Source organism: Phocoena phocoena, chromosome 9 (genome assembly GCF_963924675.1).
Source record: "Phocoena phocoena chromosome 9, mPhoPho1.1, whole genome shotgun sequence".
NCBI classification, from domain to species: domain Eukaryota; kingdom Metazoa; phylum Chordata; class Mammalia; order Artiodactyla; family Phocoenidae; genus Phocoena; species Phocoena phocoena.
In genome coordinates, this window is record NC_089227.1 from 22905520 (window position 1) to 22933440 (window position 27921).

The window sequence follows — 27921 nt, forward strand, 5'->3', positions numbered from 1 at the left end:
GAGCTGGAAGGATGAAGGATGGTCTGGATCAACTCCATCTCATTTCATGGGTGAGGAAGCCAAGGCCTGCAATAAGGAATGACATGCCCAGTGGCTTATGATTTACTAACATGGTCATAAATATTGGTTCAGAACTTGGCCTGGAAGTTTCCATGTCACCCCAGAGGAGGTCAGTTAAGGTGTGGAGATTTGTTTATGTGGGTGTGTTGTTTGGTTTTATTTAAAAATATGCTCCTTTTTAAAGCTTATCCATTCGAAAATATAATTACCCTGGTACTGTAGAGAAAATAAAACGTTTCTATTGTTTCAATCCTTTAAGGGTTGATTTTGTTTAATGCAAGTAAGAAATATCCGAGAGCAATCTAACAGTAGACTTTGATGTCCCTGCGTTTCTGAATTCTCAGTCAATGAAAACATGTAAGCCAGGAATATGTCTGAATCTGTGGCAGGAGGGAATAGGTAGCAGCTGTGAAATCTGCGTAGCATGGAGACGTTGGGCTAAGTGACGATTATGGTCTCTTCTAATGTTAAATGGCGTTCTTTCAAATAACTTTATCAACATGTATCTGTTATTTAAGAAAAAATTATCGTACTTTGCACACTGCTTTAAAAATTCTATTTCATTTAAAATATAAATCTCTCTCCTATATCACTAAATATTATTCTATAACTTTTAATGCTGTAGAGTATCCCATCATTTTGGCAATCCTTGGACATTTTGTGGATAATTTTGAAAGTGGGATGAATGGACACAGTATGGAAAAGACTTTCTGAATAAAATTTATGGCACATAAAATTGCATGGATAGGAAAAAAAAATATGCTCTTTGATTCTTTATCTTACATTTTCTCAGGTTTGAGGAAATCCTTCAAAATGTTCTTTGCTTGTGGAAAGGGACGTGAGAGTGGATGGAAGGAGGGAGGAGAGAAGGAAAAAAGAAAAAAGCGGAAGAAAGTTGACCTCCTATCGTCCCCAGACTTTTCTGTTCCCCACTCTACCCTCTCTGCTTTCTCCACGGTTCCATTCCCGGCCCCAGCTCCCTCTATTTCCCTCACCCCTGAAGGCCAGCTGACGCGCGTTTACATTTGGAAAACCCTCGCGCGCCTGCCCGAGCTGGGCATGCTCAAACGCCCAGGACTGGCTTTTTTCGGTTTCCAACTTTGGCAGCTCTCCCACCCGCACCCCTAAGGGGCAGGTCCGAACACATCCCTGGGTGTGAGTAAACGGGAAGAAATTATCACACTCCCGCGGAGGAATTAAGGTAGTGGACCTCGCCGCGACGTTCGGCCTTCCGGGGGCGCTCCCCAAGGGCGCGCGCGGTGGCCGGTCCTCTGGGGCTGTGGAGCACCGGCGTCCGCGGCAGCGTGGGCGCGCGCACCCGTCCGAGGGGGTAATGTCCGAGGGCTCGTGTTCGGGCGCGCGCTCTGGGAGTGGTCGCGGGGCGGCGGGAGGGGCGAGCAGGGGCGGGGCCGCGGCGGCGCGCGGACGCCGAGCAGCGCCGGGCTTCTAGAGGTTGCGGCGCGGCCACCAGCAGGAGGTACCCAGAGCCTGGAAACGCAAGACTTCGGGGCCGCGGAGGGAGGCGAGGCGCGGAGCCCGGCCGTAGGCAAGAGCTGCGCGGTGCTGCTAGCTCCTTTGCAGACAGCGCTTCCCTAGGTCCGTTTCGGAAGTGGGTGGGGGTGGTGTGGCCGGCGTCGGGAGGAATTCGAACGCCGGCATCCAGGAAGAAAGAATTCACCTGTGTTTCAAGGCAGCGCGCCGGACTTGAAGGGAGCGGCGGCCAACTCTCGCTCCTGGCACAATGGGCTGTACGCTGAGCGCCGAGGACAAGGCGGCGGTGGAGCGGAGTAAGATGATCGACCGGAACCTCCGCGAGGATGGCGAGAAGGCGGCGCGCGAGGTCAAGCTGCTGCTGCTCGGTAAGGGCGGCCGGGCCGGGTTGGCGGGCGGGGGCCCCCAGCCGGCCTGGGGCCAGGGAGTCTGGCGGGTGTGCTGGGCGCGGGCTCCTCGGCACTGGGAAGCCCGGAGGGGACGTGCCAAAGCGGCGGAGGGCTCGTCTTGTAGCGCCCGAGGATGCTTTCGGAGCGTGAGCTTGTGCGGCGCGGCGCAGAGCCGAGGCGGGTGCCCCTCTCCCCGGTCCCCTTCCTCTCTGTTCCCTTGGCTGGGGGAAACTCGCCCGCGGCGGAGCAGGGGCTTCACTCGCGTGCCTCGGTGTGGATCCCGCCAGGAGCCGAGGAGCGGATCGCGAGGAACCCCTTTTTCTCTGAAGTTAGCTCAGCTTTGTGAAGATGAAAGGGCACTGGCTGCAAGGAAGTAAAAGCACATCCCACCCTCCACCCCTCCCCCGCGCGAAAACCCTTTCTACAAGGTGTCGTATCGCGGTTGTTGTTTCCTCATGTCACGAGTGCCACGTTTTGTGAAATCAGTGCACCTTTTGTGGGGTCTCCGTAGGGTTGAATTGTGTTTTTCTGTTGAACTTCCTGTGGCGACTCAGTAAGTGTTAGGGGAGCACTGATTATATTTATCTTGCGTCAGGAAGTAGGCTATGCTGGACGCTGGATTTTTATTACGGTGGGGACATGGAAACCATCAAAGTTAGGTCACACTGGCTTCAAAATGATACTCGAGCGGTGAAAACCGTTGTGAAAGGTGTGAGTGGGTCACTTTGGACAACAGGATTCTCTTCTCTGCTGCCAAGGCTTCAGATGAATGAGATTTGCCAGGTACACGCAAGGCTCTTATTTGTTCTTAGTATTGTACTCCTGGTGAAACGCTCTGTGGAGGTCTTTTGCAGTTGTTTGAAGGGAGGGAACGTAAAAAGAGTAAGCCAGGATTTTGATTAAGGGATGCATTAGGAAAATACCCGCAGCTTAAGATTTGTTGATGTGTGAGTTAGGGTTTTCTTTTGTTTGCATCCCCATACCCCCCAAACACACACCCTGTAGGCAGTGAAGTAGGTGAAAGATTTCTCAGAATCTTTATTTGCACTGGCAGAGACTGCTTTTATTTTTGTAACAGTTACAATAAAACAAATACTATCGCACAAACCTGTTTTCGGTAAGCTTCTGTTTCATTGGTTTAATGACTGCAGGAAAAATGGTGGGTTTTTTCTCCATTACTAGTAGGCTTAGAAGCAGCAAACTTGGCATGACTAAAAGTAATAATGATCTGAGTCATTCTGCAAGTAACTGTGAAATAACTTTGCATTTTAAAGACCTGGTGGTTTTCTGCACCCCCGCACCCCAACGTAAATCTTTCTCAGTTAATACTGTTTACTTAGGTTTTTACATTAATGAGAAATATTGTCTTTTGAGAAAGTCAGTGTATTTTAGCGTATGGAGCACAGAAGAGACACACCTTTGTATGGAAACGTGTAGGTCCTCTTCTGAATTCAATGTGCTTGCGACAAAAATGGAAAAAAGGGTTGAAAAGTTCTTTTCCTGCAGTTTCTGCACTCCTGCTCTGTTATATTATTTCAGTGTGTTGTGTGACTCTGAGTTTGAGTCAGCCATCCACCATGTTTAAAGCATTGGAAAATGAGTCCTCTGGTGTTGTTTTATGCTTTTAATAGATGTCTGTTAGAGAGATGGCCTAGGATCAAGGTCCGACAAGTTGGCTTTTGCTTATATTCAGAAGAGATCAGTGTTTCTCAACTTCAACACTATTGATGTTTTGGGTGGAATAATTCTTTGTTGTGCGGGCTGTCTTGTGCGTTGTAGGATGTTAAGCAGAATCTTTGGCACCCACCTTTTAGATGCCAGGAGCAGCCCCCATCCACTCGTGACCCAGAAAAGTCTCCAGATATCCCCCAAATGTCCCCTGGGGGCAAAATTTAATCTTGGCTGAGAATCACTGTTCTAGACTAACAATTAAATATACTTCAATGTGTAACATAGAACCCAAAGTTGCATCTCTACCACGAACTATAGTGAGAGCCATGAGAAAGGTGTAGCCTACTTGCGATTTTCAGAAGTTAGGGAATTTTTGTTTCTCCATACCAATAACATTAGAAAGCTTTCACAGTGATTTAAAAATCTTCAGGTAACTGAATTTCTTCAGCTCTCTTTTCTAGCTTTAGTCTCTTGCTGTTCTCTACACCTTTTCTCTGTAGAAATTCCCGTCACAGCATCCCTGTCCTGTTGGCCCAGCAGTCATCCTCTTTGTCTGTCTTACTCCCATTCTGCTCTACCCTTTTGCCCAGAGTTCCAGCATTCTAGTTCCTATAAACAGAATGTTGGCTTATTCTTGGAATGTTTGAAAACATTTTTCTTTTTTCTAGTTTGACTTTAGCAGTGGAGGGTTGACCTTTGGTTCCTTTTTGGAGGTCTAAAGTTATATGTGTAAGGAGCTCAGTGAAATCAGTCCATGTAAAACACGGCAACTGAATCAGTTGAAATGTGAAATGTAAAATGGTCTCTAGGTAACCTATAACCAATGTCAATTCTGTTTACATCAGATTTTCCTCCTCTTCACTTATTTTTTTTTCTAATCAAATGATTTTTTTTTCATTTAAGGTATACAGCACATTTAAGATGGTATAGTAAATAGTTCATTGTATTTCATTTTCCTTAAGGCATGTGTTGTCATTTCAGACATTGGGTTGAGAGATTCGGGTATAAGACACATACAAAGATTTGGGCACTGGATGTCTATTTTATACATATATGTGTATATATACTGTATATGTATATATATGTGTATATATATATTGTGTGTGTGTGTATATATATATATATATATATTTTTAAAACTCAGAGATATTTCACTATCCTTATTAGGAGCAGTGAATTAGGCCTTAAAAAAAAAAAAAAAGAGGACCTAGTCTAACCCTTGACCTAAAGGAAATCAGGTCAGGGTTTGAGTGGTTCTAAAGATTTAGCTTTCAGGCTTTAGTATTAGAATAGTAATCCTAAATAATGAAACTTATTTTAATAATTAAAGTTTTCTTTCCATTGTATATGGCTGATTGTCTCAAGAGAAAACATTTATTGTTATATCTTTGAGGATGTTACAACTTATCCTTTTAAGGGTATAGCATTAGGCCTAGGTTGTTTCAGTGAAACTACATTGTACATATGGGTACTTATTAAATATCTTATGGTAATTTTCAAAGATATATGAGGGTAGGGTACATAGAAGTAAAATTTTTATGAATTAATTGTTCTTAAATTATTTCACTCTGGAGTTTCTTTTTCTAGTTTTTGAAATTTAATTAATTAATTTATTTATGGTTGCATTGGGTCTTCGTTGCTATGCGTGGGCTTTCTCTAGTTGCGGCAAACGGGGGCTACTCTTCGTCGTGGTGCACAGGCTTCTCACTGCAGTGGCTTCTCGTTGCGGAGCTCGGGCTCTAGGTGTGCGGGCTTCAGTAGTTGTGGCAAGTGGGCTCAGTAGTTGTGGCATGCGGGCTCGGTAGTTATGGCTCACGGGCTCTAGACCACAGGCTCAGTAGTTGTGGTGCAGGGGTTTAGGTGCTCCGCGGCATGTGGGATCTTCCCGGACCGGAGCTCAAACCCATGTCCCCTGCATTGGCAGGCGGATTCTTAACCACTGCGCCACCAGGGAAGTCCCTTCACTTTGAAGTTTTGTGCTTGTATTCTCCTTCACTCCTCCCATTATCCTTCCCTCCACCCATTATCCTTCCCTCCACTGAACTCATCCCCACAAACAAACAAATACAAATCCATACCCTTTAACTTCTTAAAATGAGGTGAGGGACTGGATCTCTTCTGCTTGGTGAATATTTTTACATTGCTACCACCCACCAGCTATTTGAGAAACTAAACCGTTCATGTTTTTGGCTTTCTTTAAACTTGCCCTGTGACTTCCCTAGTTGAGAAATTCTGGCATTGCAGAACTTTTGATTTTGCATTGCTTTAGCCGTTTCCTTAGAGTTGGCTCAGGATCTTAGATGTCAGAAAGCCCCTTTCCTTAAGTGAGTGAATGCATATGGTATTTCTGTAGGGGTTATGTGCTTCTCTCTCCCTCACCTACTTTGTATTAGCAATTACTTTACTAGAAGCCACAGGTGGTGTTAACATATGTTTTGAAAGTGCTGGTTTTTCTGTATCTTTTGTTTTTCCTTCTCAGTTTTATAGTTCAAGTTCTCCTCTGCCTCTGGCAGCCTAGTTCCAGTAGACTTTCTTGCTTCTGGTCTTCGCCTCTAGCCTGCAGTAGGTATCATGCTAATGCCTTGCTCGGAAAACCATGCTTGACTTCTCCATTGACTGCAGAATAAAAACTTTCTCCTAGACCTGGCTTCCCTCTAGCCTCATACTCTTTTCCTCAGGGCACCGTTCTTCTCCAAACAGGAATAGTTGGCATATGGCAGAGCACATTTGCACTCTGGTTTCTAGTGTGAATTAGCTTTATGCCCTGCCTGCTTCCGGCACTAGTGTGAGACTTCAGGGGCAGGATCTTTGTAGGTCATCATAACAACCCTTTCCTTTTGTCATGAACATATTTAGTTCTTAGTTATGTTAACATCTTGTGTAGGGTTAGGATTTACCTAGAATATAAACCTTATACTTTGCCATTTTCAGTATTGATGGGAATGTAAACAAAAGGGGAACAGTAAAAGTAAATGACAACCAAAGTAAGCGCGCGGTATCTAAAAGTAAGTTGTTTGGTTTAAGTTTTTTTTTCGTATTTATAAGAACTTTTCACAGTCGTTATATTTATTTGACAGGTTAGATAAATTCAAGAAAATGACAATGGATATTCATTGGAGGAGGGTCTTCTATGTTGTTATAGTGTAGTGTCAGTCCTTAAAATAATTTCTTTTGGTAAGGATAGATCTCAGGTTTTTTTACTCTTTATTTTTGGCCTCTTAGCTATCAAGAGCATGAATATTGTTAACTTATCAATGGGAATACAATACCTACATTATAGGATTTAGTCGAAGATGTTATTCAAACCTGAAAAAGATCACTGTAATTTTTAAGACAAAAATTGAGTATCCAACCACGATCTTAATTTGTATTTTCTTATGCATTCTCTCTGCCTTGGAAAATTCAAGATACCACAGATTCACATGGGAGGACCTGATGTATCTGTCACATTTCTAGGACGCATAAATTTCTTGGTCACGTGTTCTGGCACGCAGTTACCCAATGTCTGACTTCCCGGAGTGTGACATTGGTGAAGCTCAGATCCCGGATGGCATTTGAGTTGAACGAACTAAGGTCAACTGCACCTAATCTTGTAGCGCTTAGGCTGCTTTCTGTCATAATTTGTTAAATACTAATTAAAAACTTTAACAGAAATAGGGTTAAAAATCTTAACAGAAATGGGGCAAAAACAATTTTAAAACGAAATGTTCGTTACCATAACTTAGTGGCTTAAGACGATGCACAATTTATTAACTTTACATTTCTGTAGGTCAGAAGGTTACACCAAGCTAAAATCAAGGTGTCAGCCGGGCCGCTTTTCTTTTGCAGGTTGTAGAAGAGAATCCGTATATTTGCTTTTTCCAACCTCTGTCTAGAGCAGCGGTCCCCAACCTCTTTGGAGCCAGGGACCGGTTTTGTGGAAGACAGTTTTTCCACGGGCGTTGCGGGGCGGCAGGGAGGTGATTCAGGCGGTAATGTGAGCAGTGGGGAGAGGCAGGTGAGCTTCACTGGCTCGCCTGCCGTTCACCTCCTGCTGTGGCCGGGTTCCTGACAGGCCTCAGACCGCTCTCGGTCTGCGGCCTGGGGGTTGGGGACCCCTGGTCTGGAGGCTACCTGCTTTCATTGCCTCCTGGCCTCTTCATCTTCAAAGCTAGCAATGGCTAGTGGCGTCTTTCTCATGTAGCATTACTCTCCTGTCTCCCTCCTTCACTTCTAAGGGCCTTTGTCGTTAAGTTGGGCACACCGAGATAATCCAGGATAACAGACTCATCTCAGGATCCTTATCTTAATCACATCCGCAAAGTTCCTTTGCCATGTAGGATAACATGCTCACAGGTTCCAGGGACTGGGGGCATGGGCATCTTTGGAGGCTATTATTCTGTCTACTTTAGTCTGCCCTCATGGAAAATGCACTTATCCTGTCCCAACATCTCCCAAAGTCTCATCATCCCCTTACAGCATCAACTCAACATCCAAAATCTCATCCAGATCTCAGAATCTAACTCTGGTATGGGTGAGATTCTCCATATAATCCATACTGGGACCAAATTTCTTTCTCTCTGTGAACCTGTGAAGCTAGAAAACACATTACCTGCTCCTAGAATACAGTGGGAGGGCACAGTGATAGAGCAGGCATAGGATACCAGTTATAGTCACTCTCGTTCAGAAAGGGAGAAAGTGGAAAGAAAAAGGAGTGAGTATTCAGTCCTGTGCACTTTCCAAACTACTTTAGGTTTCAAGGCCTACAAGTAATCTTGGTGACTCTGCTTGACTTTCTGGCTTCTGGACTCTGCCCTTCAAGTCATCCTTCCTTTTCAATCAAAGGTAGCACATGTTTGCAGCAGTCATGTTATCAGCCTGCCTCTTGCCTGTATGATGGTGATCTGACAACATTCTTTCATTTTGTACCCTTTTTTTTGGTGAGTTTTATTTTTTATACAGCAGGTTCTTATTAGTTATCTATTTTATACATATTAGTGTATATATGTCTATCCCAATCTCCCAATTCATCACACCACCACCACCGCATTAGGTACTCTTTTAATTTATCTTTTCCTCTCCCATTTTACTATAACCGGTAAGAAAAAAATCAGGCCACGACTTCAACAATTTGCTTGGAAATCTCCTTGTCTAAATATTCAGATTTATAGTTTACAAGTTCTGCTTTCCACATAACTGCAGGACATAATTCACTTATGCTTTGCCACAAAATAACAAGGATCCTCTTTCCTCTAGTTTCTAATAATATATTCCTCCTTTCCATCCCAAGTCCTCACCAGCAGCACATGTAAAGTCCACATATCTATCAATAGTCTGTTCATGACCGTATTTAGTTTTCTCTGCCATGTTCCTCACTTTCTTTTGAGCTCTCACCAGGGGAGCCGTTAACATCTGTGTTTTTAACAGCGTGTCAAGGCAATCTAGGCTTTTTCTATCATGGTCCTCAAAATTCTTTCAGCTTCTACCCATTGCTTAATTCTAAAGCCATTTCCACATTTTTAGTGTTTGTTGTGGCAACACCCTATTTCCAGATACCCTCATTGATACCTCATGTATAAATTTAGGGAATGCATAACGATGGTAATTTTATATTCTTTGGTCCCTTATAATTTATGTGACTGTTATGGTAATAGCAAACCCACCAGTTTCTGGTGTTTCTTATTGAACTCATGGTATTTCACTTGAGGATTAGTGTGAACGAATAAGACTTTCCTTTGTTTGCCTCCTCTTCAGTGAAGTTTTTCCTGACCATCCAGTCTAAATTAGTCTTCTTTGCTCTCCCTTCCAAATTAGACCGTTTTGAAATCATCTTGTGCGTTTACTTTTTGATTGTCTGTTGCATCTCTCCATGGGGATTGGCTCGTCAGAGCACGAATCCTGTCCAACTTGTTTTTCACCTAATGAGGTGGCACGTACTAGTCTTTTCATAAATGGTAATTAAATGAGTGACTAATTAAATGATTAATTTTGAGTAATAGTCTTTTTTTATTTTTGTTTTTTAAATTTATTTAATTTTTTATTTTTGGCCGCGTTGGGTCTTCGCTGCTGTGCACAGGCTTTCTCTAGTTGCAGCTAGCGGGGGCTGCTCTTCATTGCAGTGTGCGGGCTTCTCATGGCGGTGGCTTCTCTTGTTGCAGAGCACAGGCTCCAGGCACACGGGCCTCAGTAGTTGTGGCACGCAGGCTCAGTAGTTGTGGCTCACAGGCTCTAGAGCACAGGCTCAGTAGTTGTGGCGCACGGGCTTAGGTGCTCCGCGGCATGTGGGATCTTCCCGGACCAGGGCTCTAACCCGTGTCCCCTGCATTGGCAGGCAGAGTCTTAACCACTGCGCCACCAGGGAAACCCCTTGAGTAATAGTCTTTTAAAGGGAAAAAGTTGCTACATTTTCCTTGGGTTTTGGGTAATTTTAGCAAATTTAGGCCCATTGTATCCCCATTTATATGTTTCTTAGCTTGCTACTTAGAGTAACTAAAGCCTACTACATTATTCCTAACAGAGTTCTGAAAAATAGAATTAATTTGGAGGAACAAATTCTTGTTGCATGATCAGAAAAATATTTTGACTCTTGGTAAATTAAGTGGTGGAGTGAAACGTGATTTTTATATTCTGAACACATTGTTTTTAACAGGATTGTTACATTGCTACTCCACATGTTATTTGAATGCTTTGTTGTTTTGAATGCTTTCTTAATAACAAGGCATTAAATATATTCTCACAACCATATCTGTCCTACAGGATGATGCGATTATGTGTAACTCTGGCTTTCTGGAGTCAGCAGGGCACTCAGAAGCTCACCATGGTCTGTTTATGTCTTGCCTGTCTTTTTTTTTAAAAATAAATTTATTTATTTATATTTTTGGCTATGTTGGGTCTTTGTTGCTGCGCATGGGCTTTTCGAGTTGCAGCGCATGGGCTTTTCGAGTTGCAGCAAGCCGGGGCTACTGTTCGTTGCGGTATGTGGGCTTCTCATCGTGGTGGCTTCTCTTGTTGCGGAGCATGGGCTCTAGGTGTGCCGGCTTCAGTAGTTGTAGCACGTGGGCTTCAGTAGTTGCAGCATGCAGGCTAAGTAGTTCTGGTGCGCAGGCTCAGTAGTTGTGGCGCATGGGCCTAGTTGCTCCGCAGCATGTGGGGTCTTCCCAGACCAGGGCTTGAACCCGTGTCCCCTGCATTGGCAGGCGGATTCTTAACCACTGCCCCACCAGGGAGGTCCTTGCCTGTCCTTGTGTGGTGAGAATTGTCATTGGTGGCATTTTTAAAGTGTCTTTCATTTTTTTGGTATCCAGTTATGTCTTAAGTTTACTAAATCCTTAGGAGAATTTACAGTCTACTTAGGGAAAGAAAATGTGTGCATAAAGATAACTCCTTATAAGGGAAAATGGGGAAGAAGTGGTATAAACAGATACCCGGGGACATGAGCTGTAATATCGGAGTGTGCATTGTTGATGTTGTGGGATGAGGGTGTAGGTAGCATGCCTCTCAGAAATTAAGCAGTTAAGGATCTGTCCATTGCCATCATGTATTTCTCTCTCTTTTTTTTTTTTTTTTTGGCCGTGCCTCGCGGCATGCGGGATCTTAGCTCCCCGACCAGGGATCCAACCCGCACCTCCTGCAGTGGGAGCGCGGAGTCTTAACCACTGGACTGCCAGGGAAACCCCTTCATGTATTTCTGAGCAGACTTTTGGATCCTGATTGGTTGTAAGCTCTGTATTATACAGAAACCTGCAATCTAGAGGAGACTTTGCCATCTATAGTTTAGTTTTCTTACTTTTTCCACGTATAAGGAACTTGGGCTGTAAAATGTTTTCCTTAAGACCTTGGTCAAGTTATCCAGTTCTTTAAGCCTCAGTTTTCTATAAATTCCAGATAATAAATGTACCTACCCTATAGGGCTGGGGACAAGGTAAGCTAATGTATCTACAGTACTTAGAGCAGTTGTACCTGGCACAAGTTTTTATTAAATATAAGCTGTTAATATAAATACTTTAGAGACTCTTTGCGATCAGCCCTCCCCCCCGCCTCCTTGTGGATAGATCCATTTATGGTCATAGACATTAAATCCTTTAGTTGGCTCTTCTAGGCAGAGGGTGTGCACATAGCAAAGATTTCAAGAAGTATAAAATCAATTGTAATTACTAGTTTCTGACCCCACCACAGCTTCCTTCTGGGGCTTGGATTTCTGTTAACAGACTCCCCACTGGGAATAGACCAGGTAAATATCTGTGCTAGGTTAAGAATTCTATAGAGCATGAATTTTGAGTAATTAGAAAACTTTGCAAATGATTTAAAAGTAATTTCTCTCCGTTTTAGTACCCATTTTTAGAATAAATGCAGTAATTTCCTGCAAACTTTCCTTTTATCTTTCTGGAAAATAAAACACAGCTGTTGATATAAGTTACGAAACATTGAGTTGACTCAAATGAATGTGCCATTTATCAGGGGAGTTTATGATTATTTCCTACAAATTTTAAAACTTTCCTGAAACTCCTTGTACTGATAACTCAAAGAGATTACTAATGAAACTCCAGAATTACAATGAATTTACTTTTAAAAGAGAAGCAACATCTCTTGAAAAGTGGTCGTAACCTTGAAATAGAAACAAGCATTGAATCTGTGAGAGTATTTACGCCTTTTAATAAATTTTCAAAAGAGTCACTTAAGTGACTCTTGAATTACCTGGAATTCCTTTGTTTACCTTGCCTTTCTAAGGTACCCTCCAGATTCTTTTTTTTTTTCTTTCTGGTAATATACTTATCTAAAGTACATTATATTTTTTCTTGTTTGGGCCTGTGCCTTTTATTTGATAGCGTTTCATGTATTTAAGAAGCATGCAACCTGTAAGGAAACCACATTTAAGATTAATATAATATGATAGGAGTTAGAAGAAAACTGCCTTCTGATCGGTAGTTCTGAAGCTAATCTTTTGAAGCATAACATATTTCTGTGCAGTTTGAAAATTGATCCACTGAGTGTTCACAAACTGAGCATATCAGTGTCATCAGCAACCAGGTCAAGACATGCCTGCAAGAGATGTGTTGTGACAGTACAAAGCGGTGATGCCGGTCAGTTGAGTTGCTGGAACTGATGAGAAGGTGCCCCCCCCCAACTCTAGGCCAGCGCTCTGTACTCACCCCCACTCCTTCATCCCTTCTTACCCTCAGGACCTTCCCATCCTCCATGATTCTCTCTACCATCTTCACGCTTCTTTAAAGACTCCTGTGTCCTGCTCCGTAAGCATTCTCAAGACATGCCCAGCATTAAAAGTAATAAAATCCAGACAAAACTGTTCGTACCCTCCTTAAATAATTTTTCATCCCACATTTTGTCATCTAACCTTTTCAAAATATTAGGCTGCATTCCCATCTTTTTCACCTTCCATTCAGTCTTTAAACTGCTTTTTATTTTAAAGTTGTGGACTTTTCCAGTGGTACAGAAGTATTGGGAAATATCACAGACACTCATGGAACACACATCAATATATTTTTTTAAAGAGATAGTATCTTGTGACTTTTCTCTCTCCACTGGAGTTTCTTTTATAATTAGTTTGGGCATCTCGTTCTAACTTCTCTCTCTCAACCTCTCTCCTCTCTCCTGCTTTTTATCTCCCTATTTTTTGTGTGCTACTTAGATATGTCCTAATTTACTTTCTCTCTTCAGTAATCAACTAATGTGCCTTTTAACATAATTGAGTCTTTATTTTTAATGCTGACATTTTTATTTCTAGAAACTATTTCTAATCTTTAAAAATAGTTTATTGTATTTTCTATCTTTTTAAAAAAGTAACTTTGATCAATACTACACTTACTTCATAGTCTCTTTGCAAAAAATTGATTTTTTGAAAAAAAAAAATCTTGCTGTTCAGCTACTTGTAGGGTCTTGACTGTATCTCATGGTAAGTAAATTGTATCCTCTTGTAATTTTTTTTTGTGAGCATATATTAACCAACACGTGGCCTGTGTGAATCCTGGGCACCCTGGACTGGCTGCAGTTCTCCTTTTAGTCCTGTGGGTGGAGGGTGGAGGGCAGGTTTATTTCTCATTTACCTAACATGGTGTTCCAAAATTGAAGGCATCATCTCTCACCCACTTATTTGCACTTTCTCCTTCTTCCTGTTTTCTTCTTCTTAAGCTCCCGGCACCACCAGTCCTTGACTTCTTATTTGTCTTCACACCACATTAGTCAAAATCTCCATTGACTTTATTTTCTAAATATTTTAGTTATTTCCCTGCCTTACTTCTTATCATCCAGCAGCACTGAACTTATTTATTCCTGTGCTGTTTTTTTGCCTCCCTCCACCCTTTGCTCACGTGGTCTCTGCTTAGGTTGAGAAGGGAGGCTCTTAGCCCCGAGTGCTCTGCTTTCTGCAGCCCCTCAAGCACGTTGCAGGTTCTGAGTTGCATCGATTCTGGGGCGGTGCCACGGTGCTGGGGGAGATGAGCTCAGGTGTTCTCTCCGCAGAACTGCACGTCTCCGCCAGGCTGCGTGGATGTGTTGCTGCCTAGGCGACTTTCTTCTCCCAGGATCCCAAATAGGCCTCTTTGCCTTTAGCCATCTCCTCATCCTCTCTCACGTACCATTCACCCCTGAAACTTTGGCCCAAAGAAGAGATCAGGATAGAGGTGACTCCCTGCCTCCTTTATCCCCATCTGCCTTCTGCAGTTTGCTCCTAGGCCACTGGGTCCCTTGTGGCTGCCAGGGTTACAGTCTTGCCATGTGACGTCTGGAGAGTACACCACTTGTATTCATCCATTTGTATCTAGATGACACTAAGGTACTCTGTCTGCCTCTTTCCCCTTATTCATGTACATGCAAAAGATAAAAAAAACCCACAGTGATTTTCAAAGTATCTCTCGCATTACATTCTCTCTTATCCTTTACATTCCTGCTCCAAAGTTGGTTTTTTCCACAGTTGTATGTTCTTGCTGCTCCATATGTGCTCACATTTTCCTAAAGCAGCTCTTCTTAAACTTTTTAATACACATAGAAATAAGTTGGCATCTTTTAAATGGGTTCTCATTCAGTAGGTCTGGGATGGGGCCTGAGTTTCTGCATTCCTCACAAGCTCAGAGGGGATGCCTTGGCTGCAGACCCACAGTCCAGTCCATACTTCGAGAAGCAAAGACCTAGAGGTGATCCTCCTGGATCTTTTCCATTTATCCATTTCGTAAGCATTTTTCAAGGCTTACCCGGTCTTTGCCACATTCATGAAGCCTCCCATAACCTTATTAATAAAGTATTTAAAACAGTGCCTTGCACGAAGCACTCATTATGTTTTATACATTCACATGTATGTACACACATATATAATGCCTACCTACTTAGTATTATATAGTTAACTTCTGATGTTAATCTGGAATCTTGTTTTTGTAGGTACATTTTGAGAAAAAACTATTTGATGTTTTCTTGCACGGAAACATGCGCTTCCTGGAACATGCGCTTCCTGGAAAGTGATCAAAAACTGTAATTAGCGATAATGAATCTTCTGTGTATTTAGTAAGAATTTTTACAGTGGATTGCTTCTTGTGATGATATGATTATTCAGGTCAGGTTGAATGTGACCTTATAATAATGTTTTTATGGACATTTTCATCTGGTAAAGTTCATGATGAAATTCCTTTGTTAGAAGTAAGTAAAAGATGGTTGCAAATTCTGAGCAAGTTTATAGCCATTGGTATTTGTATACAATCTCAGCTCTCCTAGTCTATATGCACATACAACACATTTTCCACTGCCCTTAAAAGGGAATTCTGATCTTAGAAAACTATCCGTCACATTAATATTTACTGACAGGGACCTACAAAATGTGATTAAATATAGCATAAATGTTCTGTAACTTCTGCTTTCATCATAGTACCATTAGTTGGTTGGGCTTACTTTAAGTTAGTTATGACATCTGGTTCTTATGAAATGTGTAAATTCATTCAACAAATATTTATGGAATGCCAGCCCTATGGCCTGCATTTAGGTATCTGGGAATGGAAAAATCTTTGGGAAGAGGAAATTAATTAGAGAAAGTATTCTTTAAGCATTTTACTATTAGATAAAAACAATATGGTTATTTTGGCTTGTTTAGTTATAAGTTTAAGTATAAAACAATGGGTTCTGGGTTTCTTCCACTCTGCTGTTTGTCTTAGTAAGCCTTTATGGTAGATCATTTTAACTTTGCTTTGGATGATTGCATTTTATACGTCAAGTTGAATTTTATTGCTTTTTGCCAAAAGCTATTAAAAAACTTTCAGAGCAGAGAATAAGTAATGAGCTCCACAGTAACTTATACTGTGCACTTAGTGATGCTTAGTATAATTTCAGAACAAACTTCCTGAAAAGTTATCAGTCAACAAATGTAGCCCATTGTAGTTTTAGCAGTCACATCTGAAATAGCTTAAGCTCTAATCTAAGAAGTATACGAAGAGTGATTCTGAAAAATATGAGACTCTAAACAGACGCTTCCTAGTGGCTACCTTTTGAGAGTCAGCTGAACTTAGGCTTTATAATTCACAGACTTGTGTAGATTTTGAATTTGTTTGGGGGGGGTGGATGTTTTTGTTCGTTGTGGACAAATGTTATTTTACAAAACAGAAACATTAGAAAATTCAAAGAGAATGAGTCTGTCAGATATGCAACTTATTTTTTCTGAATAAAGATAGCAAATGCCATGAGGAATTTCTAGAATGGATCCATGTACATGGGGGAATAAGTTGAGAGTTGGACTTTAGTATTTTAAGAATCATATGGTATTCTAAAAAATAATTTGGTATAATGGTTTCATCTGGATTCTGAAAGTTAAGATTAGGTATTTAGATTTTATGACAGTTTTAATCGTTAAATATTATGTGGATAAGTTTGCAACCAAGAAAGTCACCTTATTTGATAGAACGTTTTGAGTACAAATATAGAGGTATAATTACTTGTCATGTGTTTCTCATATAAGTAGTCTGTGATTGAAGAAAAGTTGGTTTTTAGTAATGTATATAGCATTTACATTTGTTGCATTTTCACAGTTTAGTTTACTATAAAGTTTCTAAAACTTGATGTATATGTCTTAAATTGAAGCAGTCAGCCAGAGCACTTGAGTTATTGAAAGTACTCTTTGAATGCATTTTTCTGCTAATATTGGACTATATAATATAGATCCAAGATTGTTTCATATTTTAATGCAGTCTACTTTTACAGTTTCAGTATTGAGATTTTATAAAAGATACATTCTTCAACTTTCTTGGGTGTAAAACGTCCATAAAGTGTTTTTTCTTCCTTCCTAGCTGTTTCTCTAATGTGATATTTAATGTTTATATATCATTCTCTTAAAAATAAATTGGCATCTGTGCTGATAGGTATTGTAAATATCTGACATGATAAGTGTGTGAAGAATACTTCTGTTTTTAGGTGGGGCTCTTTATGGGCTAGGAAGTGATACTCCTCAAACCAGCTCTTGCAAAGAAGGCATCATTATCGCAGAAGACTCAGAGGAAGCCCAAGGCTCAAACTCTTTAAAGCTGGTGTGTCAGGAACCAAGACTGGTGCCTTTGGTTCTGGAGCTGCATGACATTGCCTCAGTGACTTCCATCCAGCCTTTGGTTTCCTCATTCCTAGAGCTTTTAAGTTCAGCTCAAACCCCTCTCTGCCTCAAACCCTTAATTAGTTTTCCAAAATCAGACAAATCACCTGCCCATCTCAGCTTTTTCCCCAAGCTGTGGATTCATAGGTCTTTGGTAGGTGAATATTGGGCTACCTTTAGGTCAAGTGCTCACTCTTCTCTGGGCTAGGCAGCTGTGGTGTGAGAGTAGTGCAGGGTCATTGAGCCTGCTTCTCAGTAAAGCCAAGGAAAGGGCTGTCAGACTCTGTTGAAACAACAACAAAAAAAAGCATGGTGTGTGCTTCCAAATCCTTTATATGTGCACTTTGGACATTTGGGAAAATAAACCTTTGAGTAAGTTTCTTTGGACATTTGGGAAAATAAACCTTTGAGTAAGTTTCTTCTCTTGGTGTGCACTTTTTAATTTAATTAATTAATTGGCTGCATTGGGTCTTCGTTGCTGTGTGCAGGCTTTGTCTAGTTGCGGCGAGCAGGGACTGCTCTCTGTTGCAGTGTGCGGGCTTCTCATTGCGGTGGCTTCTTGTGATGCAGAGCACAGGCTCTAGGGCTTGCGGGCTTCAGTAATTGTGGAGTGTGGGCTCAGTAGTTGTGGCTCACGAGCTCTAGAGCGCAGGCTCAGTAGTTGTGGTGCACGGGCTTAATTGCTCCGTGGCATGTGGGATCTTCCCAGACCAGGGCTCGAACCTGTGATCCCTGCAATGGCAGGCGGATTCTTAACCGCTGTGCCACCAGGGAAGTCCTCTTGATGCATTTTAAACAGCTGACATAATTGTGTGTGTGTGTGTGTGTGTGTGTGTGTGTGTAAAAAACTGTTTTGTCTTAATTGTTTACCTGTCATTAAATGTTTTCTGTAAATTTCAAGTTCACTAGCTACATAATAATCCATTTTATAGATCTGCTATGATTTATTTAATCACACTAATCTTGAAAATTGAGATCTTTGAGTTTTATGATCAGGTATTATGCTGAGATGATCATATTTTATGCATATATCATTGCCTGTATTCCTGATTATTTCCTTAAATTACTGGCTTAAAAGGTTTGAACAGCTTAAAGGCTTTACGTATACAGGTAAATTGGTTTCCCCAGTTGTTCAGGTTTGTACCCCTACAGGTGGTATGTGAGGCTGCTGTCTCACCTCACACTCATTAGCATTGAGTAGTCTCATAAATACTAAAGTACTAAATTGAATAAAATGGCTTCACATTGTTACTTTAATCTGCAATCTTGGATTTACTAAAGGGCAGTAGAAGGGCTTTCTGTTCTAAAGAAGTTAATCTGGTCCATTTTGAGATTCATCAGAACCTGTCCTGTAATACTCTGCATACTTTTGCATATATTTTTCCTCACTTGTGTGCTTCTTTCTCGATTTTGCTTTTTGACATACATTGCTTGTCTTACTTCAAGTTAAATAAAAAGATTGAGAATTGTTTAAATTGTTAGACCATATAACTATGCCTTGATATTTTTATATTCACTTAGTTATATATGCCTTCAGGATATACAACCTAAGAACTATGTCTTATACTATACTTAGTATAAGTATACTTATACCAAGAAAAATATTTTCTGCAATATTGTTAGTAGTAAAAGCAAAATTTGGAAATATCAGAATTTACTCATCTTCAGGAGTGAATAAATAAATGAGCAGGAATGAATAAATACGAGTATATATTAACAATGAAATATATACAACTATACAAATGAAATACTATCCAGAGAAAGTGAACGTATGATGAATCTCAGTGATAATGTTAAGTTACACATGCAGTTTGTAAAATGATATGCTGTATGGCACATCCATGTAAAGTTAAAAAAAATCTTCAGAACTATACCAGATGTTTACAGGTACACACGTATATAGCAAAGTATGAAGAAATGCATGGGGAGGATAAATATCAAATTCAGAGTGCTGGTGATTTCTGAGAGGGGAGAGGGAAGTGGATGTAAGAGAGGTACGTAGTGCTTTATGTCTCATGCTGGATGCACTACACAGGTGTTGATTCTCTTATTTTCTAGGTATTTCTGTATGACTGAAATATTTCATAAGTACACAGAAGTTTTGTTACTTTAGGCGAATTCATGCCAATTTTGGCATCCTCTTTCTTTGTGCTTTCACATCTGTTATTTCCCAAGCCTTGTTTACTCTCATTTCCATTGCCTTGTCCGTCATCTTCTTTTTTCCATTTTCATATAAATTAATCTGTTGTGATTCCTTCCTACCTGGACTTCCTACTCACGCACTTTCTGCCCTTCATTCTAAATTAATCCTCGTGAATGACAGCTTTCATCTTATCAGTAACTGCTTAGAAGTCTTCAGTAGTTGTGATTACTGACAGAATATCCCCCTGTTTATTACTTTGGTAATCAAGAGCCTCTGCGGTTTGGCTTCCACCCTGCCTTTCCATATTTCCCACGATGATCCCTTGCCAGTCTCTGAGCACTTCATATACTTTCCCATGTTGATACTCTTCCTCATGCTGTTTTTCTTTTTAGGAATACCCTTCCATCCTTACCTATTTCCAGTCCTGCCCATGTATGTTCATGAGTAGACTTTGGGACAACTTTCGTCAAAATTGAATAATACCTGGATCCTTAACAAAGAGGAAACAATTCTTATAGATTTCTAATATTCGTAATAATATTCCTAATTCTGTATTCCTATAGATTCCTAACAATTCTTATAGATTCCTGATTTAAATGTATTGCAGTATCACTTAAATATATACAATTGTGCAAACATGTAATTAGGTGTAAAAAATCATGTTTCTTACTCTTAAGCAACCACAAAGCCAAAAGAATTACAAACAAAACTGCGTATACAATTGTCATTAACAGTGTTTGTTCTGTGCTGGTTGTGGTATGAGTCAGGTGTATATTGCCTTTGCATTTGGCATGCCTGTGCTACCGGATGCCACAAAATGTCCCAATTCTCTCCTCCCCCTTCTGTAATTGAATTATTGGAAAACCCTCATTTCTGTAGTGCTCCCACCTTCATTGGTATAAATGCTTCGTTGAGGCATCATCTGTGATATCATGAATCATAAGGCTCCATTAGTGTTTCCACCAAGTGGCCTAATTTTGTATGTGAAAAAAAGTATATCTAGACTTAAATCCAGGTATCACCAATAAATATTAGCTACTATCTGCTATGGGCTCTGTCAAGTGTATGGATCCATACACACATCAGACATGGATCCTGCCCTCAAAGAGTTTAGTGGTAATATAAAAGCAAAAGGAAACATTATTTATAGGAGGAATAAATGCTGGGTATTTGAACATATATATGGAGACACCTGGATTTCAAATTCAGAGCTGTTCATTTAATACCCCTTAAGCTGTTAAAGGATACAAGCAAAAATATTAGGTCAATGTGTTTATTTTGAGTTGATTTCTCTACTTTCATATTTATGTTCTTCATTCTCCTTTCATTGCCTCTCTTCATTTCTTTTTCATGGACCTATTTCCTTCAGTTTTCTAGAACTAAGGAAGGTAATTTTAACCTCATGTTACAAAGTAGGAAATTGAGGCTTATACTCGTATGTAATCTGCCCAAGGATATACAGCTAGTAAGTAGCCAGGCTGGGTCTTGGATATCTCTTGATCACATTCCAGGTTCTTAACACTCTTCATATACTGCCTGTCAGTACTTTCTTAGCTTAGATCTAAAGTAAACTACTGTTGTGTTATTTCATGTGGGTTTCTGCATTTGTGAAATTAAAGGGTACATTAGAGGGACAGGGCTTGGTAAAGAGCAGACATTTAGTAAATGTTGGTTGAATAAATTAACTAACAATTATGTCTTACGTTGAAAGGATTAATTACTATAATTTAAAACACCAATATTAACTGATATGCAAAATGAGATGTTTTAGCTAGATATTTGTTAAGGGGAGACTAAATCATACATGTTCATTAAAATAGTGTCAATGTTGAGTATGAGAAACCAACCTCTGGATCTAATCTCGGGTTAATGTAGATTCAGTCTTGTCTCTTCCATCTCCAAATCTAGAGCTGAAGTATTTCAAATGAAAAATTAAAACTAAATATTAAAAAATTAAACTAAATATCCTGAATCTTTGAAGAAAGAGTTAATTATACTTACTATACCATATTTACTAATTTTACTATACCATAGAAAAACTATGGGCTATTTTATTTTAGAACGACTTTTTTCTACATCAGTGACTTTCCCATTAACCAAGGTAACTAAAACACTTAATTTTTAAGAATATGCCACAATGTAAAAATACCCGTCTCATTGACACAGTGGCCCCTGCTTGATAATGATGGAGACTCTAAGAGGGCAGATTGAATAATCAAGCCTGTCATGTCTAATGTACACCTCAAGAAGAATCAAAGTATTCATTTTAACTTTGAGTTCCTTTTTTCTTTGATATAGGCATAATACACAGTTTTACATTTTTAGTTTAAGGTTTTGGTTATAAAATATATATCTTAAAAATTGGTAAGCGTAGTTCATGCTTGTATTTTTCTAACTTTGTAAGTCTGTTTGAACACTGGTATGTTTAATTATCAAATTTCCATTTCTGCAGGTTAACCAGGAATAACCTGGTTATTTTTGCTCTGATTCTGTACAAGAAAAACAGTGAGATGATTAGTAAGTTAGAGGTTCTAGGGCTAGGATGCTTATTCCCTCCAGAATGCTAAAATCCTGTAAATATATAAAGGAGTGTTTCTGGTGAGCTTATTTTGAGGGGTCCTATTAGTTAATGGCCTTAACATTCTGAAATATGGCCCTAGATACTTTACTCCAGAAACCATCAAAAAAAGAGATACATCATTTGTTCCATGGTCGAGGAGAGGAAAAAATATTTAATGAGCTGAAAGTAATATGTTTTTTTCCCCTCGCATTTAGTAGATTGTCTAGTTCTCTTACTCTCAATCTTTTGTGACTTCTATTTTGTTTCCTTTAGTATAATTCCTAGAAATATTTCCAGGAGCCAACTTACAAAGTCTCTGTGGAAATCAGGTTTATATACTCAACTGATTTGATTTTTTACGGAAAAATGGTGAGGTATACCTTTATTTTGATTGTTATTTTTATGGTTATAATGGCTTGTGTTTGAGTTCTGGGTTGTAGATGTTTTGTTAAGGTTATACTTTAAAGCCTCTATGCAAATACGGTGAATTTTGTATTTGGTGCAGTTATGGTAAACTAGGATTGCATTCTGTGCACAGGGGTTTGAGAAATAAAGCCCTAATCTTCCCCAAATTCTGGGGAGTTTGCCCTGGAAAGAAGGGGTGGGGTGACAGAACCTGATTCTGTGAACTCTTGTATACATTAATTTTCAGACTGAAGTTATCTGAGCTTTCATTTTTTATTTGGGTACTTCTTAGATAAATAATCTTGTACCGGGCTTCCCTGGTGGCGCAGTGGTTGAGAGTCCGCCTGCCGATGCAGGGGACACGGGTTCGTGCCCCGGTCTGCGAGGATTCCACGTGCCGCGGAGCGTTTGGGCCAGTGAGCCATGGCTGCTGAGCCTGCGCGTCCGGAGCCTGTGCTCCGCAACGGGAGAGGCCACAACAGTGAGAGGCCCGCGTACAGAAAAAAAAAAAAAAAAAAAAAAAAAAAATAATCTTGTACCATAATTTATATTCTTTACCAGAGTAACTTTATATAGGTTTATATAGTAACTTTATATAGGTTCATGGTTGACAAATAATACATTTCAGTTGTATCATTAAGGTTGTTTTCTTTGTTATAATAAAGCAAATGATGGGTACATTTTACATTTAAGAGAAAACTATAAAATATCTCTTGAAAATGGTGCTTTTTCCAAGTTTCAAGAACTTAGAAAGATTTTGATTATTGTAACCACAGCTTTGGCCTCAGCAACGGCTTTCTGGCCTGTGTTCCAGAATTATACGTGGAGTCTAATTGTGAAAGACTTGGACTTATTAGGTTACAGATACAATATTTTTTAAAGTAGATTATTTTTTATAAAATATTGTTTCATCTTTAATGAGATGTACTGCTACAGAAGAAATACCTATTACATGTTATGGGGAAAATAAAATAATGTGCTGGTTATTCTTTATTCAGTTTTAGCCAGTTTTTGAATTCATTTTTAAGTGGATTGCCTCTGAATGTTGTATTTGTAACTAAAGCGCAGAGATTTTCCAAAATTATTGATTCAATAAGTGGGATTATCCAACTTTTGAATTATTGAGCTTTTCTTGGTAAAAGGAAAATTTTATTGTTTGTTTGTTTGTTTGTTTTTCCGGTATGCGGGCCTCTCAGTGTTGTGGCCTCTCCCGTTGCGGAGCACAGGCTCCGGATGCGCAGGCTCAGCAGCCATGGCTCACGGGCCCAGCCGCTCCGCAGCATGTGGGATCCTCCCGGACCGGGGCACAAACCCGTGTCCCCTGCATCGGCAGGCAGACTCTCAAACACTGCGCCACCAGGGAAGCCCAAGTTTAATGTTTTTAATAGAATTTCCTTAACATGAATAAGGATAAAGCATTCTGAGAGTTGATATTAATCAAGCACATGAATTGTTTTGTTCTTCAATATCTTAATCATAATTGAATTGCCTTTTACTGCATAATAAAGGAAACAAAATTTTCTTTGCTAGTATTGTAAATTTCAAATAATTTCTAATTCTGTATTTCTATCAGACAATACATGTATAAAGCATAAAAATGATTTTTTGGGGTGTGTGTGTGTGTGCCAGGTCTATAGTAGTTAAAGATTTTAGTGATTTCAGAATTTGGTTTGTGGGGTGTTGTTTTTGTTCTGAATCATATGATTTCATCAAGGTTAAACAAAAACTCGTATGTGCTTACCTTCCTTAAATATATTTTATGTAGTCTAGTTTTCAAGACTTTGCACTCTTAGTCATTAAGGTGTCAAAGACAGCAAGTAGTAGGCTGGTGTCTTTATTATTAAAGATCAGTGATTATAATTGAGGTTTTGAAATTTTAAGTAGCAATGGCATTCCAGAAAGAATGATAACAGAGTTATTCAGCTAGATGTTTAAGAGAACAATCCAGTGTGTCACTGAGCAGACTATTAGAAAGCGAATGTACATATGAGCAGGCACGTTTGCCTCTTTTCCCGGTGACATTAAAATCAGAGCTGTTGGAGCAGTCTTTAGTTGTCGAGGATGCCATGCTCCTTTGCATAATTCTCCCAAACACTTTCCCTCTGTCTTAAATAAATATGCTGCATCGGTAAGTACTTACTGTGGGCTTATCATGTGCCATGCATACTGTTGGCAGCAGTGAAAGAAAACAAGGGAAGAGAAGGCTCTTGTACCCTGTATCTAGTGGTAAGAGATTTAGATATCCTTCTAGGTGAAACAGACCCCCAGGTATAAGTATAGTTATTCTAAAGAAGGGCTTTTAAGTACTGAAATGACATCATTTCCTTCAAATTCCAGGACTCTTAATGAGGCATGCTTAATCAGTATACTACTGTTTAACAAGGTTTCTAGATATGTAATTAAACTTTTCTTTTCCTAAGAGTGACATTAAATAAAAAGTCACAGTGCAGATGGCAAAACACTGTATTCTCAGTATGCACCAAGCTACTCTTGCCAGCCTCAGGAAATCCATCCTTTTTAAATTCCTCCAGGTCCGTCCTGAGATTTGTTAGGGAGAATCAAATCTGCTGTGTCTTTGCTCTTGGCTTCCAGGTGAACTCTGTTGTTGCCCAGCCCTTTTGCTGTGGCTCACAGTGGTGATGTCGTCTAAATATCTGTTGAGGTCAGAGGTAGCCTAGCTTTGGGCACTGCTTACTGCCCACCCGACGTGCTGGTACTGTCGGTGCCCAGGCTTGAGTTTGCTTTGTCTGTCTCAAGATCTCTCCAAGTCTCTTGTGATGTTTCCCGTGTCAGGTTGAGAGTATTGTCCTGGGCCACAGCTGCTGGCACAGGTTCTGGAGCCTTGTGCTCTCCCATGCTCACAGAGACTTCTGTGAAGGAGTTCTGTTTAAGTTTTACTTGCTTGTTTACTGCAGTGCCCTTGTGCCCTATTCAGGCCCAAGTTCAGATGGGCTTGGCTGTGTGACATCATGCTAAGAACCATAGCTCTGAGGCTCCATAGTTCTTTGTTTTTCAGCAAACTGTTTTTTTTGTTCGTTTGTTTTTTTCTTTGCGGTACGCGGGTCTCTCACTGTTTGTGGCCTCTCCCGTTGCGGAGCACAGGCTCCGGACGCACAGGCTCAGCGGCCATGGCTCACGGGCCCAGCCGCTCCGTGGCATGTGGGATCTTCCCGGACAGGGGCACGAACCCATGTCCCCCGCATCGGCAGGCGGACTCTCAACCACTGAGCCACCAGGGAAGCCCCAGCAAACTGTTTTAACATTTTGAATTATGCTTTGTTTCCTGTTTGGGTGGCTGAGGATCTTTAACTGTGATTGTCTCCAGGTCGATTTTCTCCATTTCACTTTTCTGTGCTAAAAGATCCTAGTTTTCAAGCAAGCAGAATTCAGCTTGAATCTCGACTTCAAGACTTTCACTGGTGGGATGAGCATGACACATTTCTACATTTCTGGGGAACATAATCTCCTCATCTGTGAAATTGTAAGAAAATATCTGTCTCATAGGGTTTGTTGTGAGGATTAGGTATGCGTCAAGTGCTCTGCACATGCTGGATGCTTATTACGTGATAGCTAATGTTGACCTTCCTGAGTTGGTTGGATTGCTCATTAATCATCAGTAAATAAATGAATTCCTCCTGTTACTTTGATAGATCTGAGCTTAGAGGCGGCTCTACTGCAAATCAGTTCCCTGCAGCTTCTCTGGAAAATGACTGCTCCTTGTTTAAATGATCCCACCAACCACCCCAGAAGTGACTTTTACATATAATGTATTGGTAGCTCACTGCAGACAATTTTCCTTTCAAATGTGGCGGGAAACATTAGAACTGTTTGCACATGATGTGAGCATGTGACACTCAGCAGAGTCTAGATTAAAACGCAGCAGCTCACAGAGCCCAGCTTCTCTGTAGTTCTCTAGACCTCAGTTTGGTTATTTTAAAAAATAGGAGGAATGAACCAGGTGATCTTTGAAGAACTTTTCCATGCTAAAAAAATAAAAATAAAAATTTGTTATTCTGTAAGACAAGATCTACTTTGCTCAACTTTGTATTTTAGGCAGGTGGCTTGCACGTAAGTAAGATGTATTCTGGTGTTCCCATCCTGGAATACGGAAGTATCCAGGAGAAACTTAATACAGTCAGAGTTCGGAAATTGATCCAACAGCATCCGACCCCTTTTGGTTGTTGCCTTTGAAGGTTTCCATTAAATTTAAAAAATGGATAGTACTTATGATATCCATCTGCAAATCAGACTTCATTTCAAGTTATTTGCCAATGTATTATCTGGAGTGATTTTACCAGTTAAAGAAGAATATTACCTTGAATTGTTATAGCATATTCTTGAGAGCAATGTGAAAATCTATTAAAGGGGATATTTTGATAAAATAATTTGAGCATTTTCTAAGGAAGACAGGAAGTATATTTTTTATATTCCTTACATTTAGTAATACTGTTTTTCAGAAAAGAAAATGTTTTGATAGCTAACATCATAGTTGATACTGTATAGTATATCTTGGAACAGTTTTCTGAATTTCCATAAATCAAGTAAAATGGTTTCTCAGTTAATTACCTCTAAGAAGTGCTGAGTTAGAGTTAACAGACTTTAAAATGTAGGACACTTCTGAGTCTTTAATATGCTAATGTGCATTGTGTATATCCTCAAAAAGTAGGTATAGTACTCACTTGTACTATACAGCCTGGTTATCACAGAACACCTATGGGCATTCTTCATAATATTAGTGTTCCAAGGCTGTAGTTTGTGAGAAGCTCAGTCATGTAGTTCTTAGCAGTTTATAAAAGTACTGTTGCATTATTACCTCCTTTGATTTTCACAACCCTGTTAGGTATTGTTTTACTAGTCAGGTGCATGAATGTTGGAGAAACTGTGGCTGTGTTATAAAGGCATGTATTTACTTAGCTGGAGATTTATGTTGAGAAGGAAATTTGATCTTAAATCAGCAGTAGCGTGTTGTTTTGAGAAGTATTTTAGCAGTTAATTGAGTACAGCTTTGGTGATTAAAAAGAAATCTGTTAGAAGACATTGATTTAGAGAATGAGAGTTTAAGAATGTCAGCTATTTACCACTGGGCACGCAAGTGAAAATTTCCACTGCTTAATTACGTTTGTGTCAACAAGAAGGAATTTCTTTAAATGTTGTATGTTTTTAAAAGTACATTATGGCTCTGCTATATAAACTCCTTGGATTCTTATTAAATTTAAAAATACATGTTAAAGTATAATGTTACTGTTTGCTAAGGCAGGCTGTATTTGTTTCTAAAGTGTGAACCCCACAATCCAAAACACTGAATCATAGACTGGTAGGAAGTTGAGTTCAAAGAGATTTTCGATGTCCCTTAGTCCATCTCCCTTTTCGAAAAGCTGAACTTATCCCTGCCGCATTCCTCCTGCATCATGGAATTGTATAGCATGATTGAAAGTCACTGGAAAGGTGCTCAGTTGTTTTATTTATTAGCAGCTGCTTATACGTTGCTTAGCATTTTCCAGACAGTGTCCCAGGGGATCTGTAAATATCAGCTTATTTCATTAATAGTTATCGGGTGTCTGCTAATATGCCGGGTCGTTTGCCTGGATCTTTAAGGTATTTTATTAAATCCTACAGCAACTGGCTGAGGAAGTTTGTATTATTATACTCA

At 40.0% G+C, this 27921-nt stretch overlaps 1 protein-coding gene across 1 annotated transcript in view; it reads left to right on the plus strand.

Moving 5' to 3' along the window:
* The first annotated feature begins 1481 nt into the window (after positions 1–1481).
* Positions 1482–27921, plus strand: part of GNAI1 (G protein subunit alpha i1) — an 88866-nt gene continuing 62426 nt past the window's right edge. Inside the window, exon 1 of the mRNA XM_065883789.1 lies at positions 1482–1919. Within this exon, the coding sequence (XP_065739861.1) occupies positions 1802–1919 (118 nt within the window). The 5' untranslated portion in view covers positions 1482–1801. The remainder of the gene's footprint in view (positions 1920–27921) is intronic.